This window comes from Limanda limanda, chromosome 12, assembly GCF_963576545.1.
Source record: "Limanda limanda chromosome 12, fLimLim1.1, whole genome shotgun sequence".
Lineage (NCBI taxonomy): Eukaryota > Metazoa > Chordata > Actinopteri > Pleuronectiformes > Pleuronectidae > Limanda > Limanda limanda.
In genome coordinates this window covers 12,275,401-12,292,105 of record NC_083647.1, presented here as the reverse complement: position 1 = coordinate 12,292,105, position 16,705 = coordinate 12,275,401, and the positions used below count along the sequence as shown (strand labels likewise).

The 16,705-nt window shown below is 42.0% G+C and overlaps 1 protein-coding gene across 1 annotated transcript; it reads right to left on the bottom strand.

Annotated features, from left to right (window-relative positions):
- Window positions 1–10,651: 10,651 nt before the first annotated feature.
- LOC133016061 (synapse differentiation-inducing gene protein 1-like) lies at window positions 10,652–16,181 on the bottom strand. Its single transcript, XM_061083372.1, has 3 exons — window positions 15,762–16,181; window positions 11,460–11,597; window positions 10,652–10,810 (listed from the first exon to the last, which is right to left on the bottom strand). Exons 1-3 carry the CDS (start codon window positions 16,179–16,181, stop codon window positions 10,652–10,654), a joined length of 717 nt encoding a protein of 238 aa, XP_060939355.1.
- Window positions 16,182–16,705: the final 524 nt, after the last annotated feature.

The following is a 16,705-nucleotide window of genomic DNA, read 5'->3' as shown; positions in this document are numbered from 1 at the left end:
GGACAGTTATTCTCCTGAGTGGATGCAGTGGCCCGGCTGCTCTCAGCATGTGTACGGACAAACCCCGACATTACACAGTGTCCCTGCAGAGTGTCATCCTTCATCGACTGCTCTGAACTGGCCTGCATCTGGACTTTCTGGAGGAGAAAAACTCATCTGCCGCAAATGCACTTTTATCTGATTTATTCCCAAACTTGCTGTTTACTCACAGTCGTTGTTTCTGATGCATAGTAGAGAAGATTGAACGAACTCATATTGGTGTATATACAGAGTCAGATGAGTCCAATTTTATCCATTATAACATTTATAATATTACGATTACAAACCACTAATCACCAATGAGCAGTCAGTGTCTGAAGGGTCTATATGTTCCATAGTTGACGTTCATTTTAATGTTGCTTGTACTGTTAGTAAAGGGTGACATTTGAAATAAGAACCATCCCACCGACAGTACTCTTTTAAGAGGCAGAAAGTAAATGTTGTCCTATATCGCGCTGTACAAAATTGATATATTAATCTCTCTCACTAAGGCACAATTTTAAATCATTTTCTTTCTCTTGTAGTCTTTAAAATGTTTGTGTATTCCTTTCCAAATGTGTATAACTCAAAATACAAAGCATAAAAATAGAAATAGCCTTTTATTAAATGTGGTGTTTTCGGTGTCTATTTATTACCTGTTCCTTTCATACCTGTGACAAATGATTTGATTGTCAAAGCATTACTGTAACTCTTAGGCGGCGTGAAGTTGCCCTTGTTGTCGCTTGATGCTCCGCTGGCTGGGCTCATTAGGAGACAGTCCCCTGGCTGCATGCTCGGGTTGGTCCCTATAATCCGTCGCAGTTGAGAGCGTTCAATTTCAGATTAAACTAGGGGACCGGTGCTTTAGGGACAAGAGAAAAGAGTGAGAGCCCCCCCTCTCCTTACGAGCAGGCCCACCTCAGCCTGATTTAAAGTCACTTTAATAGATGCTATTAGCAGCCAACAGTCCGTTTCATCCTCTTATCTAAATACTTAGCCCAAGTCTAACAGCTTTATATGTTGGCAATATCCTTCAGTCTCCCAGGCTGTTCTTGAAACTTTGTATTAGGCCACTTGAACTCCACTTTACAGCACATCTATGTGTTCGCATTAGCCCTAATCCACGGAAGATTTTACACTTTACCTTCAGTTACCTATTTGGGCCTCTGTAATGAGTGGAACCAGTGAGTTCCACTCCTGTTTAAAAGACAGCAAGAAAAAGTGATTATCAATATGCTGCTGCATGTCTCTAAACAGAATGGATCTCAGATTGAAACCATAGTTTCACCCAATGGAGAAAAGGTTGCTTATTACATTGTTGACATGAGATAAGACACACACAATAAGTAGTGATGGCTGGGAACTGGACTGGAGTGTGTCAGGGTTATACATGTTGAGGCATTGAACATAGGACTAAATATGATTGGAATATTTTGAGCTGATTTCAAAAGACATTTGACGACAGAGCATTTACCAAGGGTAACTTTTAGAGGAGAGTTCATTCTTCAAAATAAAGGAAATTTTGTTTAACACTTAAACCTTAAAAAGACCTAAACTTAACAAACCATCCATCTTCATCTGTTACAGACTAAATTATTGTAGATAAATTCGGAAATCTGTTACAATACGATCTCCAGAGTAGACAGTGATTGAATTGTTTCAGGTATATCCCAGCCGATAAAGAGATATCCACACCGGGCCTTGAACCTGTAGTTATTCTTGGTTGAAAAATCATTTCATTGGTCTTCCTTCTCACTGTTCTGCTGCTCAGGTACTTGCAATGTCCACTTCCTAAGTCACCAAAAGATGGCGCTATCTGTGACTGATTATCAGTTTTTAGCCATGTTAGCTGCATGTGTCTTTATAGAGCCACTCCACGTCTCTGGTCCTGACTGGAATATCTCAACAGCTATTGTACGGATAGCCATGGTTTTTTGAAAAATCATGGTCCATAGAGAATGATTTTGATGCTCCTCTTCCCCTGGATTTATCACGTCTGCCCAGGAGGCGCTTGTTGGTTGGTTTGTTTGTTTGTCTGTTAGTTAGCAGCATTAAAAAAACGTTTGAGGAGTTAGCTCAAAACTGAAGGAAGTGCTATACGTCAGGGAAATTTCTCATTCCATGTTGGTGTGCATCCAGATTAGGGGGTGGATCCCCGGATAGTTTTTCTCACTTTGTTAAGCATTGTAAGATTTTATAGACATTTTCACAAATTTCATACGAAAAAATTCATAGAACTTGAAGAACAAATCTGTTGTATGTAGGGAAGTGATATCTATGAGTCTGTTTAATTTGCTCCAGCTTTCCTGAACTTAAGGGACTATTCGGCCTTGGCGGAGGTGTATGGGGTGTTCACAGTCATTTCTTCTTCTTGTTGATTAATTTCAGTTGTATCTGGGTTAACAACTTACCCTCATCTATGCCATGACCTTATAAAAACTTCAACTGATAAAATAAAGAATGATTTGCTGGGAGCAGTTAGAACAACATTTAGACTTTAACTTCGGGGCAATCAAGGATCACACTTTTAAGATGGAAGCAAACAAGAAATTCAATTTACCACACCCTCCTTAAACAAGAAATCTCCCACAGGGCCCAACGACCCTTTGAGTCTGAGTGAGTAAAATGATTTGTAATGGGCCGAGCCCTCGCCTCCACAGACCCTCGCTCCAGTCCAGTTATTGAGGCCAAGACATATCCAGAGTGAGGATTACTCCTCTAAAGTGCAAAGCTATGTAATCCTCTGAGAGTTGAATAGAAGGCTGCGATAGATCAGATTTGCTGAAGATCAAGCTGTTTACATTGGATATGAAGAGGTAATTCACAGTATCCCTTATGATGGACAGTCTGCTTGTTGAAGACCATCATAAGATCATCTCAACCCACGCAAAGGGGAGATCAGAGGGAGGTTTATGGAAAGATTTCCACTAATGCAATATTAACATTCAATTTCTTTTGGACGGGGTATGATTTCATCGGTGAGATTAAGTGCATGTAGATCATTTTTGGGAAGGCTCTGGCCTCCAGTTGCGTGCTCGGTGGAGATGAGACACAAGATGAAGTTATCATCAAGAGCAGTGTTGTGTGCGTGGTGCTGCTCTGCCCTCTGCTGCACAGAGACGTCAGTGCACCTAAAGCCTGAGGACGTTTAAGAGTTAGCTAAATCCTTGAAAAGATTATATTAAATATAGTAATAGTCATATTTATCGTTTGTAGATTTAGTCTTTCAGGACATTTTATGAATATAATCAAACCGCATAACTCAGAAACTATTGAAATAAGACCACCACAATTTTAAGGACCGTAAATGTTGAATAAAAGTAAAGTACAAAACTGAAAGTCATTCCAAAAAAATGTAGGCCCTGAATGCATCATTTTTGTTTCTATGAGAATTGATTTGTGATCAACTTTTTTGTCAAGTTCATGTTTAGCCTCATAGCTACAGGTTTTAAAAAAGATGACAAAGCACATTCTAATCTAGAGCATTCAATTAGACCGTATTGAGGGGCTGAATTGTCTATAATCTATTGTATAGAGTTTCTATGCAATTTATTATTCTGGACGGGCTGAATTATAATTTCTCCCTCGGTACTGTTATGTACTTTTCAATGCAATCTCAATACAATCAATTCACCTGTAAGAACTTTGAGGATAAAATGTTTTTATTGTATAATCATATAATTGAGCTTTCTAGCAGTGGTGAAAAATAAAATGCACTTTTAAAAAGGCCACTTTTGAATATTAAATTGAAAAATGATTTGCATTCTGCGAATATTCTCAAAAATAAGGTTTTGGTTTTGAGCTGGAAAATGAATTGATTTGGTTTAAAGCTGCGAACAACTCAGTAAATATACCTCATGCTGAAATTGTTTTGTCAAAGTCATTTGTGATGCCTTATCTCTTAAATTCAAGCTGCAAAATTAATTTTATTGGTTGAAATTTATCACAGCTAATTTCAGCCTTACACACAAATGCCTACATACACAGCTCTGTTTCCCAAAGTGGTCTGAACCTTTTAGACAGCACTTTATGATGATGATGTAAAAAAGATTACAGTATTTATACACATCTGCATAAACAGATTGTGTGTTATACCGTATATGTATACTTAGGAACTTCTGAGCATCTGAGTCATCCATGGCGTGTTTGATCTTTTTTAATTTGCATACAGTGCACACACAAACATAAGGCTTATAAACAGCAGCCTATTTACAAACATACATAGTGTATATTCCCAGTATAAATATATGCAGGCATTTGTACCTGCAGTAGTTCAATTCTTAATTATCTTGTATCCTATATCAATAGAAAATTTTATTTATCTTAAATTGTTTTGAAGCTGATGATCTAGAAATGTGTTTTTCTCAAAAATGAGTATAATATTCAGGACTCTATTTTACCACAACTAAGAGAAGTACTTTGTTTCAACCACATGGTGGCAGCCTTGAGCTTACTTCTGAATCAAACAGCCCCATTATGAACCTGAAGTAAATGTAAATAAAGTCACAGGTTCACAGACACATATTTGACCGTTAGTAAACACTGTGGATATGAGTCCCAGTGCTAAAACAACATGCATGTGGATCAGGTCTCTGATTCCCACCTTTCAGGCTGACAGGAGGAGGCTTATATCACAAGGTTTCAAGCAGACATCATCTGATATCTTGATCAATATTTGTCATCTCCCGTCACTCTGGTGGAGCTCCCAGCGATGAGGCTGTCTGCTGTGGGTTAATGGAGACAGGATTGATATTGCGGCTAAATGATCTGTCCTGGCCGGGGGGGCTGATTTCATCTCCAAGGTTCATCTTTCCACAGATGCTGTGTGGTTGATCACACACAGCCGAGCAGAATCATCATCATCATCACCTCATGTGTCGTCAGTATTCTGAGTTTGTCTGAGGTGTTATCACTCCATCTGTGTAATAACATCGTCAATTTATCCCCACAAGCCTTTTGATTAGGTTGCTTGAACTGAGGAGACGTCTGTGGCCTTTTGATACTTCATTCTTTTCACCCGACGGATTAAAGTCCGATGACAACAGATGAAGGAACAAGGCCGGTGAATAATGGAAATTGAAATGGATGTCATTTCCTCACCTGACCTGCTGGCATTTGATTTAGCATAACAACAGTTGCCATGAACTATTATTTTGCTCAATTTTAGATATTCATAAATGACTGAGCAGTTCCTAAATTATGCTTTCTCTTTGATTTATCCCCAAAAAAGGCTCTTTGATTATTGTGCGGCCGGATTACCGGGCGTGCTGGGAGTTCTGTGTCCCTGGATAACCTCCTCTGCCTCGGCTCAGCCAAGTTTCCTCTCTGTCATTGCGGCCTCGTCTAGTAATGGATAGCAACAGGTTATCTCTTGAAGTCGGACTTGACACGTGGCACAGCACCAGCAGCCGCCCACTGCAGCCATGTACAGACCCACCCAGCCTTCACTATTACTGGGTATTTTCAGCAGGCCATCTGTGGGCAGCTTCACTTGCCAGCTCCAGTCATGTGGACGGACCATAAAATATATTACTTTCTGTTTACTTTATCTCACCAGCCTTTATTACTTCCTGCTTCATATTTCTTGCCTCACAAAATTAAACCATGTCACCGCCACTCCCTGTGAGGTGTCAGGTTGCAATTAAAAACCTATTGCATCTCAGAATACAGCTCCTGTAGGATGCTTTGAGGAATAGCCGACTGGAGTGAAGTGTCCGGTCTGTTTAATCACGAGAAGAGAAGAAACATGAGCAGATAGACAGTGCTCCCTTGTTGCTCGAGAGTGATAAGTGAAGCCAGGAGATGAGGATGTGAGGTTTCTTATCAGTGCAGAGTGTGTCTTTCCGGGCACCACAGAGAGAGCGAGGGGCGAGAGATAGGCCTGTTGCTGTGGGACAAAGAAGGTGTGAGGGCAGATAAGCATGTATGTGTGAAATTCTTCTAAAATGAGCTTAACTCTGATGTGTGTGTGTGTTGTGTGTGTGTATGTGTGTGTGAGAGAGAGAGAGAGAGAGAGAGAGAGAGAGAGAGAGAGAGAGAGAGAGAGAGAGAGAGAGAGAGAGAGAGAGAGAGAGAGAGAGAGAGAGAGAGAGAGAGAGAGAGATGCTGATATCTGTTGTGCTAAGAGTTGCTGTAGGGATGTCCTCATTTCCTGATACATGCTGGAAAGTGCCATAGAAAAACCTGTTGTGAATACAGATTTGTGGTGGTGGAAGAGGTTCACAGATCTGAGTACTTCTCCTATAAAAAGGGACAATACAACAATGTAGAAATAATCCATTATAGTTGAAAGTCCGGCATTTAAATCCTGAATGAAATTACTGATGTATTATCATCTTAAAGGCTCAGTTGGGTTGAATTAAGTGACATCTAGTGGTGAAGTTGCATGTTGCAGCTGAATACCCCTCGCCTCACCCCTGCTTCCAAACATGAACGAGAACCTGTGGTAGCCTTCAGTATAAAATAAATTGTAGAGTTAAGAAGACAAAAAATCACATTTCAATATATATTTTTTAAATGCCTTGTGTAACATGTTCACATTGTTTTTATATATTTTTATAAAGTAATCAATAATGACAAAGGAACTGGTCCACTGATCCAATCAGAGCAGGCAGGTAACATTAGGCCCCGCCTTCTGCAGCAGCATCACTAGTGAGGAAGAAACACTTGAAATAAAATCCTAAGAGGCTGAAACTCATCCATAATGAAGTAATGCACTCAGCAAGTACTTTCACATTTCATACTTGAAGCATATTCAAAAGCAAGTACTTACTTTATTTTACTCAAGTAGGAGAGTTAACATGAAACTTTTACTTTACACTGCTAAAAACTACTTTATATTCAAATATAGTTTGGACCAGTAGTTGTGAGAGTGGGTTGGGTCTCAGTCAAAGAACGATAGTGAATTATCAATACTGGGAAGACTGACACTATAGAAAAAAGATTGGAACACAGCAGACACCAGGGAACTAAGACGAACTGACACAGGGGAAAAGAAGTAAAGAGACTACAAGGTTAAGGGGGGATGGGCTATAAGAACCAAGGCAGAATGAAACACTTGAGGTTAAGAACTGAGATCTGAAATAAGAGGGAACGTTATTGACGTCAAATAAAAACAAGAAAGTCCAATTTGACCAAACAGGCCGACCCTCAGTACAGTATATATCCAGCTTAATAAAGGTACTATGTCTTATACTGCTACCAGTCCAAGGCCATGGTGAACTCACTTCTTTCTTCCTCTGCTCCCAGATTTTTGTTACTTTTAAATGTATAGTCTTCAGACCCCAATGACACTGACACAGCATCACTGGAGGCAATTTATCCGCTTTTGAACGGCTCCCACGAGAACCAGAAAAAAGCTTTATACAACTTTTTATATGCTCCCAGGAATCCGTGAACGAGCCTGATGTGTTAAATTGGCAGAGTTCTTCTCTAATGAACAGGAGTGATTACAACAGGAAGAAAAATAAATATTTCCGGGGTTTATGTGGAGACTTGACTTATTTTAAGACAGGCTGGGAAAAGAAAGAATCACTGTGTCTTGACTGTTTGAGTCAATGCTGTTATTTGATCATTGCCTTTCATTTCTGTAGAGAGACAGATATGGATGTAGCTCCATCAATTGCCGCAGACGTCATCGGTGCTGCTGTTGATGTAGAAAAAGACCCAGGAATAATCAAATAGACATTAAATTGATCTGCTTGCATTGAAGATCTCTGGATGAGCTTCAAACCGCATGAGTATGTTTGTAATTTACAAAACGAACTGTGTGATTTGCATTTGAAGATCTCACACACAATACAGAGCCAAGAGATTTTGTTATATTGTTTATGCATCTGTTGTCCCTGCACTGAGAAGGGTGACAGGTATTTTGTCAAGGCAGCGATAGGCATCTGAAAATGTCTTTCAGTCGCATGAACAGTCAAGAGTATCATGCTCCTTATTGATGTAGAACTCAGCCCTAATGTCTTTTTGTCCGTTCTCCCCCTTTTAGTTTCTTATCTGTTTCGTTTCAGCTCATTCATCGTCGCTTTTTCCTCTAGAAATGTGTTTCCGTTTGCAAGACCCATTCATTTTATAATTTTTGTAATTTGCTCGATGTGCCATCTTGGATATAGCTTTGTTTAACTTGACAAAAACAGACTTTCGTTTGATTTTGGATAAGATAGTTATATATACAAGCTGCGGCACAGACAATGCAATTATAAATTCAAAAGATGGAAGTAGTTTACTGTGGTACACGCAACAAAAGGTGCAATAAAAGGTGTTCGTACATTTGCAGAAGTTCCGAGTCAACCTGCTGCAGCCTCTTGGAAAGTTTTTTTATTCACATGGGGGTGGATGACTAATAAAATCCGCTTGCTTCTGGTGGTCTGAGCCAGCGATGTGCGAGCAGGCGTGGGTGAAGCTTCCTAGCGATTGCAAGAGAGAAAACACATGCGGCGCTGCATAGAGTGAGCCCACTCCAGCACCCTATACAGCTCCCATTGATGAGAGCGGCACTTTCGCCCCCATCTCCCCCATCGAGCCACATTTCATGCATTAGAGATTTGGAGAGAAGCTGCGAAAGAGAAAACAGACAAATTCAGGAACGGGTCAGGCTGTGCTGACTTGCTTACTTTGCTGCTCTGTTTAGCCTCATGCAGTAACGTATATACCTTTGCTTGTATCACCTATAGGTGTAGTGAATCTTTTTGTCTTGTGCATCTTGAGCCTGGTAGGCGATCAATACTTCAGCATATAGGATCCTCTGCCTCTGGAGGAACACGTTCTGAGTGGCAGGTGGGGGCAAGAGAAGAGGACGTGCATGATGGTCCTTCCAGGTCCTGGAGGGGATGAAGTGCTGTTCTTCCCAACATTGTTCCCGACACTCAGAGCTCTCTGGCAGCTAAAGTCACCTCAAGGCGAGGCAGTGATGACAAGGATGCCAGAAGACAGTGAAGAGCCATGCCAGTTACAGCAAAGGGTCAATAATACAAGCTGTGGTTGACAGGACGCTCTGACAGGTCTCTCTAACAGCCCAATCCATATGTTGTTCAGTGATTCTCTAACTTTGTCTAAAGTTGACAGCTGACAGCCCCATGAGCTGAGCTCCATTTTCCCTCCTTGACTTCAGCCATCATCTCCCAGATATGTTCTTACTGTGTAACCTGGGTGTCACCATCGTTTATTATTATCAGTGTATATGTGACAGTATTTTTTTAATACTATTCATTCAATTGTGCTCAATATCGTTCTGAGCACTGAGCAATAGTGGCTAATCGGATGTTTCTGGTATATCCATGATTTTATTCATTCATTTTCATTAAAATAATGTTTTACTGTAAAAGTAGGATATAGTTAAAGTTGTTTAAAGTAATGCATACATTAGGTTACTATTTACAGTTATTTTTTTTCAACTATTTGCTTTGTTCAGCTTTTAATTTTAAACTATTTATCCATTCCAGTTAGCTAACTCTTGCTTGCTTTCTGACTACTTGTTATTGACACTCCAAAACTAAAAAGTTCACTTCAAATACATTTTATCTCAAGGATTTTGAGTAGTTATTTTGTGTGATTTGTTAATTTTGCTCCATCCCATGCTAGCTATTGGTTCTATATGTTCAAGATGAGAGCATTCATGTCTGATATTCTGGCTTCATTTATGGATAGTGAGAGGAAGTAGATACATGTATAAACATACAGTCCATGGCTGACAGTCTTGCTGAGATTTGACTCTATGAGCAGATTCCAAAAATCCATCACTCACTTGTAATTATATCTGCTTGTCTATTTTTTGAGGGTATAATTGAGTTTTGAGTTAATTAGTTGAGCTTTCCACTTGCCCACTGGCAACTGCAGAGCTGCTGGAGGAGAAATACCTCTGGTTGGGATTCACCGCTCAGGGAGCTCTCTCGCAAAGACGCAGTGGATAAGAGGATAAGAGGAGACATGGTGTAGGATGTTTCATTATTCATGCCAAATGTATTTATTGACTAAATGTACAGTACACAATTAACACAACTAACCCTTTTGAACACTGCTCAGACGCTTAGTGTTCACACGATCACCTTTGTACTCCTTCTGTTAATTAAGGGTCCACCTCCATGTGTTTACTGCCCGCATTGATTTACAGTATATCCCTTCAACAAACATAGAAAGCCACTGTTTTTCCGAGAAATTAATTTACAAAGTGGACAGTACACAATGTGTAATAGTGTTGACATAGAATATATTTACTGTAAAGGTCAAATAAAAAGGCTGTAAAGGACTAATGTGGTAAAAGGTAGGTAGTTTGTTACTGTTATGAGCTCAGTTTTCTTCTAACATAGTAAAGTCCAGAACAGTCTTTGTAGAAGAGGAGTCATCTTTTTTCAGCACTGTCATTTCTTCTTCCAGTGATGGCGGTGGAATATTTTATCCCACAAATAAAGACTCCAGTCCAGATCAATATGCAGTCTTAGTAATACTCCATCCACACTTCTTCTCTCTCTCTGGTTCAGTCGTTTCTCTTCATATAGCTTCTTTTCGCAGACAGCCGACAGCAGCTCAGGCACGATGCCTTCAAGGGAGGGCAAAAAAAAAATCTATCCAACCTTGCCTCCTCTCACTCGCTGACTGTCTCCCCCCCCAAGCGAGCTGCATCGGTCCAATGTTATACGTGTCCAGGCTTGGACAGGTAGGCTATGAGGGCCACAACCACCCCCACGTACATCCCTGTCCCGATGGTAATGGAGAGAGCAACCAGGAACAGGGCTCTTCTGGAGCTCATCCCTGCTCTGGAGAAGTCTCCCTTCGCGATGGCCTTGCCCGTCTGACAAAACAAAGCAGAGAGCGAAACGAGCCGGCGTGTTACTCATCAGCACAGAGTGTATGAGTAGGTGTTGAGCTACAGTTAAAAGAGGGAAAACAAGAAATGCTCTTGGGTAGCCATTAGTTACCATGGCAATTAGGTCATTATCCCTCTGACAGTGATAAATGCGTTGTTTGTGGTGTTTTGGTTTCTTATCAAAAATTGAGCCAGGCATCTATTTATTCATCTGACACATGATTTTCTCTTCTAACTGTCCCTGCAATCATTTTGGACGATGTTGAAGGGCGTGAGCTGGAATCTTTTTGGACCAGGAAGATGCTGATGTGAGAGAAACCTGAGACGCTGCTGTAATTACAAATTAGGTCTTACTCAGCGATGAACACAAAAAACATTAATAACATAATTGCAGCGCACTGCTGTGAACCAAAACCCTCAATGTTAATGGTTTCTTAGAGCGAACACGGAAGACTGACAAGTGGGCTGAACCTACAAAATGTATGCGGTCAGTCATCTGAAACAACTGCAAGGAGGGTCATGCTGTGGCAAACGGGCTGCCGTAGCACTTGTCTGAGTGCTTGTGCTCACTGACCTTAAACAGAATACAGTGTAATTGGAGTTAATGACCGGCGTGAGGTGCCTGAGCCTTTACCTTGTGAGAGTAGTAAAAGGCAACGATGCCCAAGGGCCAGAAGCAGCAGAGCATGGAGAAGATGGCGAGGCCCAGGTAGTCCCGGGGGGGCAGCACGATGAAGTTGTCCTCGCTCTCACTGTCACTGGAGCTGTCACTCTGGAAGACAGCGGGTTGAGAGAGAATCATTAAATGTCAGGAAAGGAAAAGATGATACTGCTTAGTGCATGATTTTTTTTTGCAATGGAAAAACATTAAGTGAGACAAAAGTAGGCTTTCTTATCGAGACTGACAATTTATCTGTTGGCTCGATAAAGATTGTCCGATATGATCCTTTCACAGACAACTAGCTATCTGTGTTTATGTTTGCAGGTATAAAAACTTTTATTTTACAGAATAATGCAGAAAGGATGAGCATTTATCTTAATTCAAGTTCTATATACTGGTTGTATTTTAATTTGATTTGTAGCTATTTATAGTGAGGTTTATGGATAAACTGTTAAATTTCAAGTCTCAACACAATTACTTTGTGAACAGGGTTTTTTGTTATCACTGCCAATATTTTTATAAAATGTCATCAGCCAATATATTGCATTGGCATCGGCCCCCAAAAAATCCATATCTGTCTGGCTCTACTTTCCTGCAATGCGTGGTGAGCTGAGCGCGCTGTTCCTGGGATTGACACCTAAATAATTCTGTGGTCAGGCCGGACACATGTAGAGAGTCAGGTGTATTAAGGAGATACTTCGCAGTCGTGCTGCTTGACAACTCCCCCCCCACACACACCTCCAGCTCAACCCCCCACCCAAGGCCACTGTATCTGGACTCGTTCCACAAACACCCAGGACAGGATGTGCTCAGCCAGCCAGAGAGGATTTCGTGCCTCTGTCAACACCCATGAGCGGCCTGACAGATAACACGGGATTAACGGATTGTTCCATCATCGCGAGGTGACAGCGGAAAACAGCGGAGAAGACAGTTTCATTTATGTGCTAAATTGCGTCGCGAGGTTGAGAGATCCCAACCAACCAGACTCCTCAATGCACCCAGCTCCTTCCACCCAGACACTGGGTGTTCAACAGACTCCCGGTAACTTGCCTCCATACTCAAACTCCTCATTTGGTTCTATTTAATGGTTTTCCTTTTTTTGCTGCCTTTAGTGGTTGGACATGACGTATTATTATAAGCTGTAGCTTCAGATTAATTATTTTTCAGTCTGTAAATTTTCAGATATAAACTAAATATTTCTCTTTTTGGATTGCTTGCTGAAATATTAATTTTTTAAAAAACCTTCAGGGCCAGAGGAGCTAATAAATCATACATTCGAATGCCATTAAGACTTTGTCGGTGCATCGTGCCTGCAGTGAGGACAGCAAAGTGACTGCACGGCTGACCTTTAGGAGGACGTGGCCTCACTTCTCTCAGCTGTCCCAGGGACACAGAGGATGCTTGTCTAAATGAATTGCTCTCATAAAGAGCAGGTTTCATTTGTTAGTCTTGCTGCCTGCAGGGATCAATCAAAGAGGAAGAGGAAGGCACCAAATAGAAATCGATATGTAAGGCAGGAACTGAAGCAACCATTTCAGAGGTAATTAAAGAAGAGTCAGGGAGGCGGGCAAACAATAAAGGAAGCGTGTTTGTGAACAGACATCCTCGTTTTTAAAGCAAACTGGGCATCGTTCTCCCTTTAACCTCTAATCCGATCAACATTTACCAAACCACAGGGTCGAGCATAATCATCTTGAGATGTTCTGGTGAACAAACCTGATTGAGATGTAAGAGAGAAGTGGAGGAAGTCAGTGTCACACAACCCAAACCACCTTTTTTGACACCTCTGCCAAGAAAAGATTACGAGGCGACCTGTTATCTGCTTTATGAGCACAGTCCACCTGGACAGCAGGGTGGGATCCATCAAAACAGCAGCTGGTCATAACCACATAATCTGACAGCACATGAATAAACCGGAGAGCACAAACAACAGTAATCTCCTTTATCTTTGCAGAAAGACCTGATAACAGCCCTGAGTGACTGGTGCATTGAGTCCAGCTGACTCCTGGACACCGACACAGGCCGGCTTGGGACACACTCCCAGCCTGAGACCAGTGTATAACTGATGGGGTTCTTCTGGGGCACGGTGCCTTTAACAACCTTGTCACAGCTCTGTGCAAGGCCTCGTTATAGTCTGCAAGAGACCCCTGCACCCTGTCAGTGGCAGGGACGATCGCATCGCTACCTTCCACATGTTCCTTCATTACCTGCAATTTATATTCCCTCTGTCACACAGGTGTCAGACAGCTGCTGACACAAACTAGCTGTGTAGTTATTATTGTAAAGGTACATCACCAAGTTGTTTTCACTACTGGTGGATCTACACTATAGGGCAGTGGTAGCACAGAAGGAGGGTTGAGAATGACGCTTTCCACAAATCATATATAATCTATGTCATAATTTCCAAAATCTCCGGCTGTCTGTCTGTGGCTCGCATAGCTTGTGAACCGTTCATCTTAACAGCTTCACGCTTGGCATGTGTATTTTTAAGTGCCTAAGAAAGTGCAGTATCTAAATTGAGTGCAGGGGACACAGGATATATAAATATAAATCACTTTGAATAAACAGATGATCGGTGCTCTGTTGGGCACCGATGAATAAAGAGGTGAACAGTTCTTTGTGCAGCAGCGGTGGTACAGCTACAGCAGCAGGTTTGTACTCGCCACAGTTCATTTACTGCAGGTCACTTTTAAAGTTCAATAAAGAAAGCTGCACCCAGCAGCACCACAGGCATTAGCAGCAGCAGCAGCGGGTCAGTTTACAACACCACAGGGTTGAAAAGTCTGAATAAAACCATGCGAATAATCACCAGCCTTCTAAGTTTCTCTGTCTCCAGACTCCTGAGGCGATGAGACAGCATCGGTGGCAGCATTTTACAGTTTACAGCACCACCGGAAACATTGCAACACTTAGGTGATATCTTGTGAACTAAATGGTGGCAAGTCTCTTGCAAAAATTGGGAGAGAGATGATAAGATGAGACTTCCAAACACATCTGAAACAAGACTAGCAAAAGCCTAATGGCACACTACGGGAAGACCTGATACAAACTGTCACAGACTACGTCCTGGAATTTAAGCAAGTGAATCAAGCTTCCCACAGCTTTGCTTCCTCCCTCTTAATTTTATTCCTCACATCTTTGAAAGTCCTCTGTGTTATTTAATTAGACGGCGTAAAGCTGCTTTCACACACATGCTCTACGTATGTGTAATAATATCCTCTCCTAAACTAATCTAGTTCCATGCACGTGTGTTTGCCCTCACTAATGAAAAGATTATCAGTTTTAGCACTGAGACACTCAGTCACACACACACACACACACACACACACGCACGCACGCACACGCACACACGCACACACACACACACACACACACACACACACACACAGGAAGGGAATATGTAAGGAAACGCAGGTGCTGAGTAAAAAGTCTCATATTCCATCTGGAAACCCGGCGTTTATCTGAGCGCTCTTCATCACATTAATTTGCTCTTTTGAATTGACATGGAATAACTTTAGCCACAGGCTCACCTGCTCCAGCAGCCATGCATCAGCTTAATACCCTCAAAGCACGGCATTACTTATGGCATTAATGGCGGTCGCTGCCATGTCTCTATCTATCTGCCAGGCCTTCGAGTGACAAGCGCTGGCGCAATCATCAGCCCGGTCAGAGTGCTATGCTTCTTCCTGTGCCAGCTCGGAGCCCCGGGTGTCTCACGAGCGTCCCTGGATGAAATGAGATTTTTAACACTTCTGAACAGACTTTGCTCTTTTTTTCTGCCACGGTTTTCTTTTTGAAAGAGTAGTTAAAAGCCCTGGAAGAACATCAGCTGGACAGATCGAATCAATCGTCATTCTTTCGAATGTAATTATAAAACAAAAGCGCACAATTACCCCACACTAGATTTGAAAGACTCCAGCAAATTGACAATTTGGGGGACAGAGTGAGGGATGAGCATGAATCACACTGGCAGTCTGAAAGTAATATAGGCATCACTACAGTCTGCACGGCAGGATGGCCTTGACAGTTATGAGCGAGTTTATAAATGTCTTTGATTTTTATATCGCAACTCAAGATTAAAATTACTCAAACGCTTCAATTTGATCTCTGATGTGTACAGTAATTATTCCCTTGTAATCTGCAGCAGGAGTGACGAAGCAAATGTATTTATCATTCTTCCTATGAAGTGGACAATCAGACTACAACAGTGCTGCTTGTAGGGACCTATAAACCAGGTGCCTACATCTCCACAATAAGTTACGAGTGACCTCTGACCTCGTACTCAGGACCCTGCTCATCCTCCACCTCGTACGACACCGTCTGGATCTTTATGTCTTTCTCTTCTTGTACGCTGTCCAGGGTGTTTTCTGCGGACACGCCATCCTGCACAGCGTCCTTGCTCTCCGTGAACGTGGTCTCAAGGCTCTCGCTCTTGGAGTCCTTGCTGTGCAGGCTCACGTCGTCTTTGCACAGGATGAAGTTGGGCCTGTAGAAGGCCTCCACCGCCAGGTGCAGGGACGTCGCGTCCAGGAACTGCTGAGTCTTATGCTTGTCATTAGTCCCGGTGTAGTAGTAGCCGATGAGGCTGTCCTGGTAAGGCTGGCTCGGGTAGTCGCACTGGTAGCCCTGGTAGTCATTGTGGACCGCGTGTCCTTTGTCCAGCAGAGGGTTCTGGAGCTCGCTGAGGCTCTCCATGACGGTGGCAGGTTCAGACGTCCAGCGGATCAGAGGATGGAGAGAGATTTAGCAGTCTGGCAGCTGGAAAACACATAGAGCAGAGTGATAAAACCTTATGAGAGAGACACAGCCGTTTAATGCAGTCATGGCACAAACCTGTGAAAATAGACTGATCCTGTATGAGCTGTTTTTAGTAATAATGTGCTTTTCTGTTTGACATGAATTCACTGCAGGAAATCTTGCATTCAGCATTTTCCTCTTACAAGCTCTCAGGAGTGTGGGCCTTAAAATCACCATCTGCTGTGTATGTTCAACTGTTGCATTTCCCGCCCACAGACTCATATAAACATGCAGAGAGGCTGAAAAAAATCTCCCACTTGTCCCAGCTGCCTATACTAAACAACCAGGGGAAGTGAGGCAGGTGCTGCTGTATTTCACAGTGGATACTGATTATTCTGACTTGTCTGTGGACTGGCCTCCTCGACTCCTCAATGTTTTCAAATGCAACTGTGGGGAAAATTAAGTGGAAGATCAGATATTAC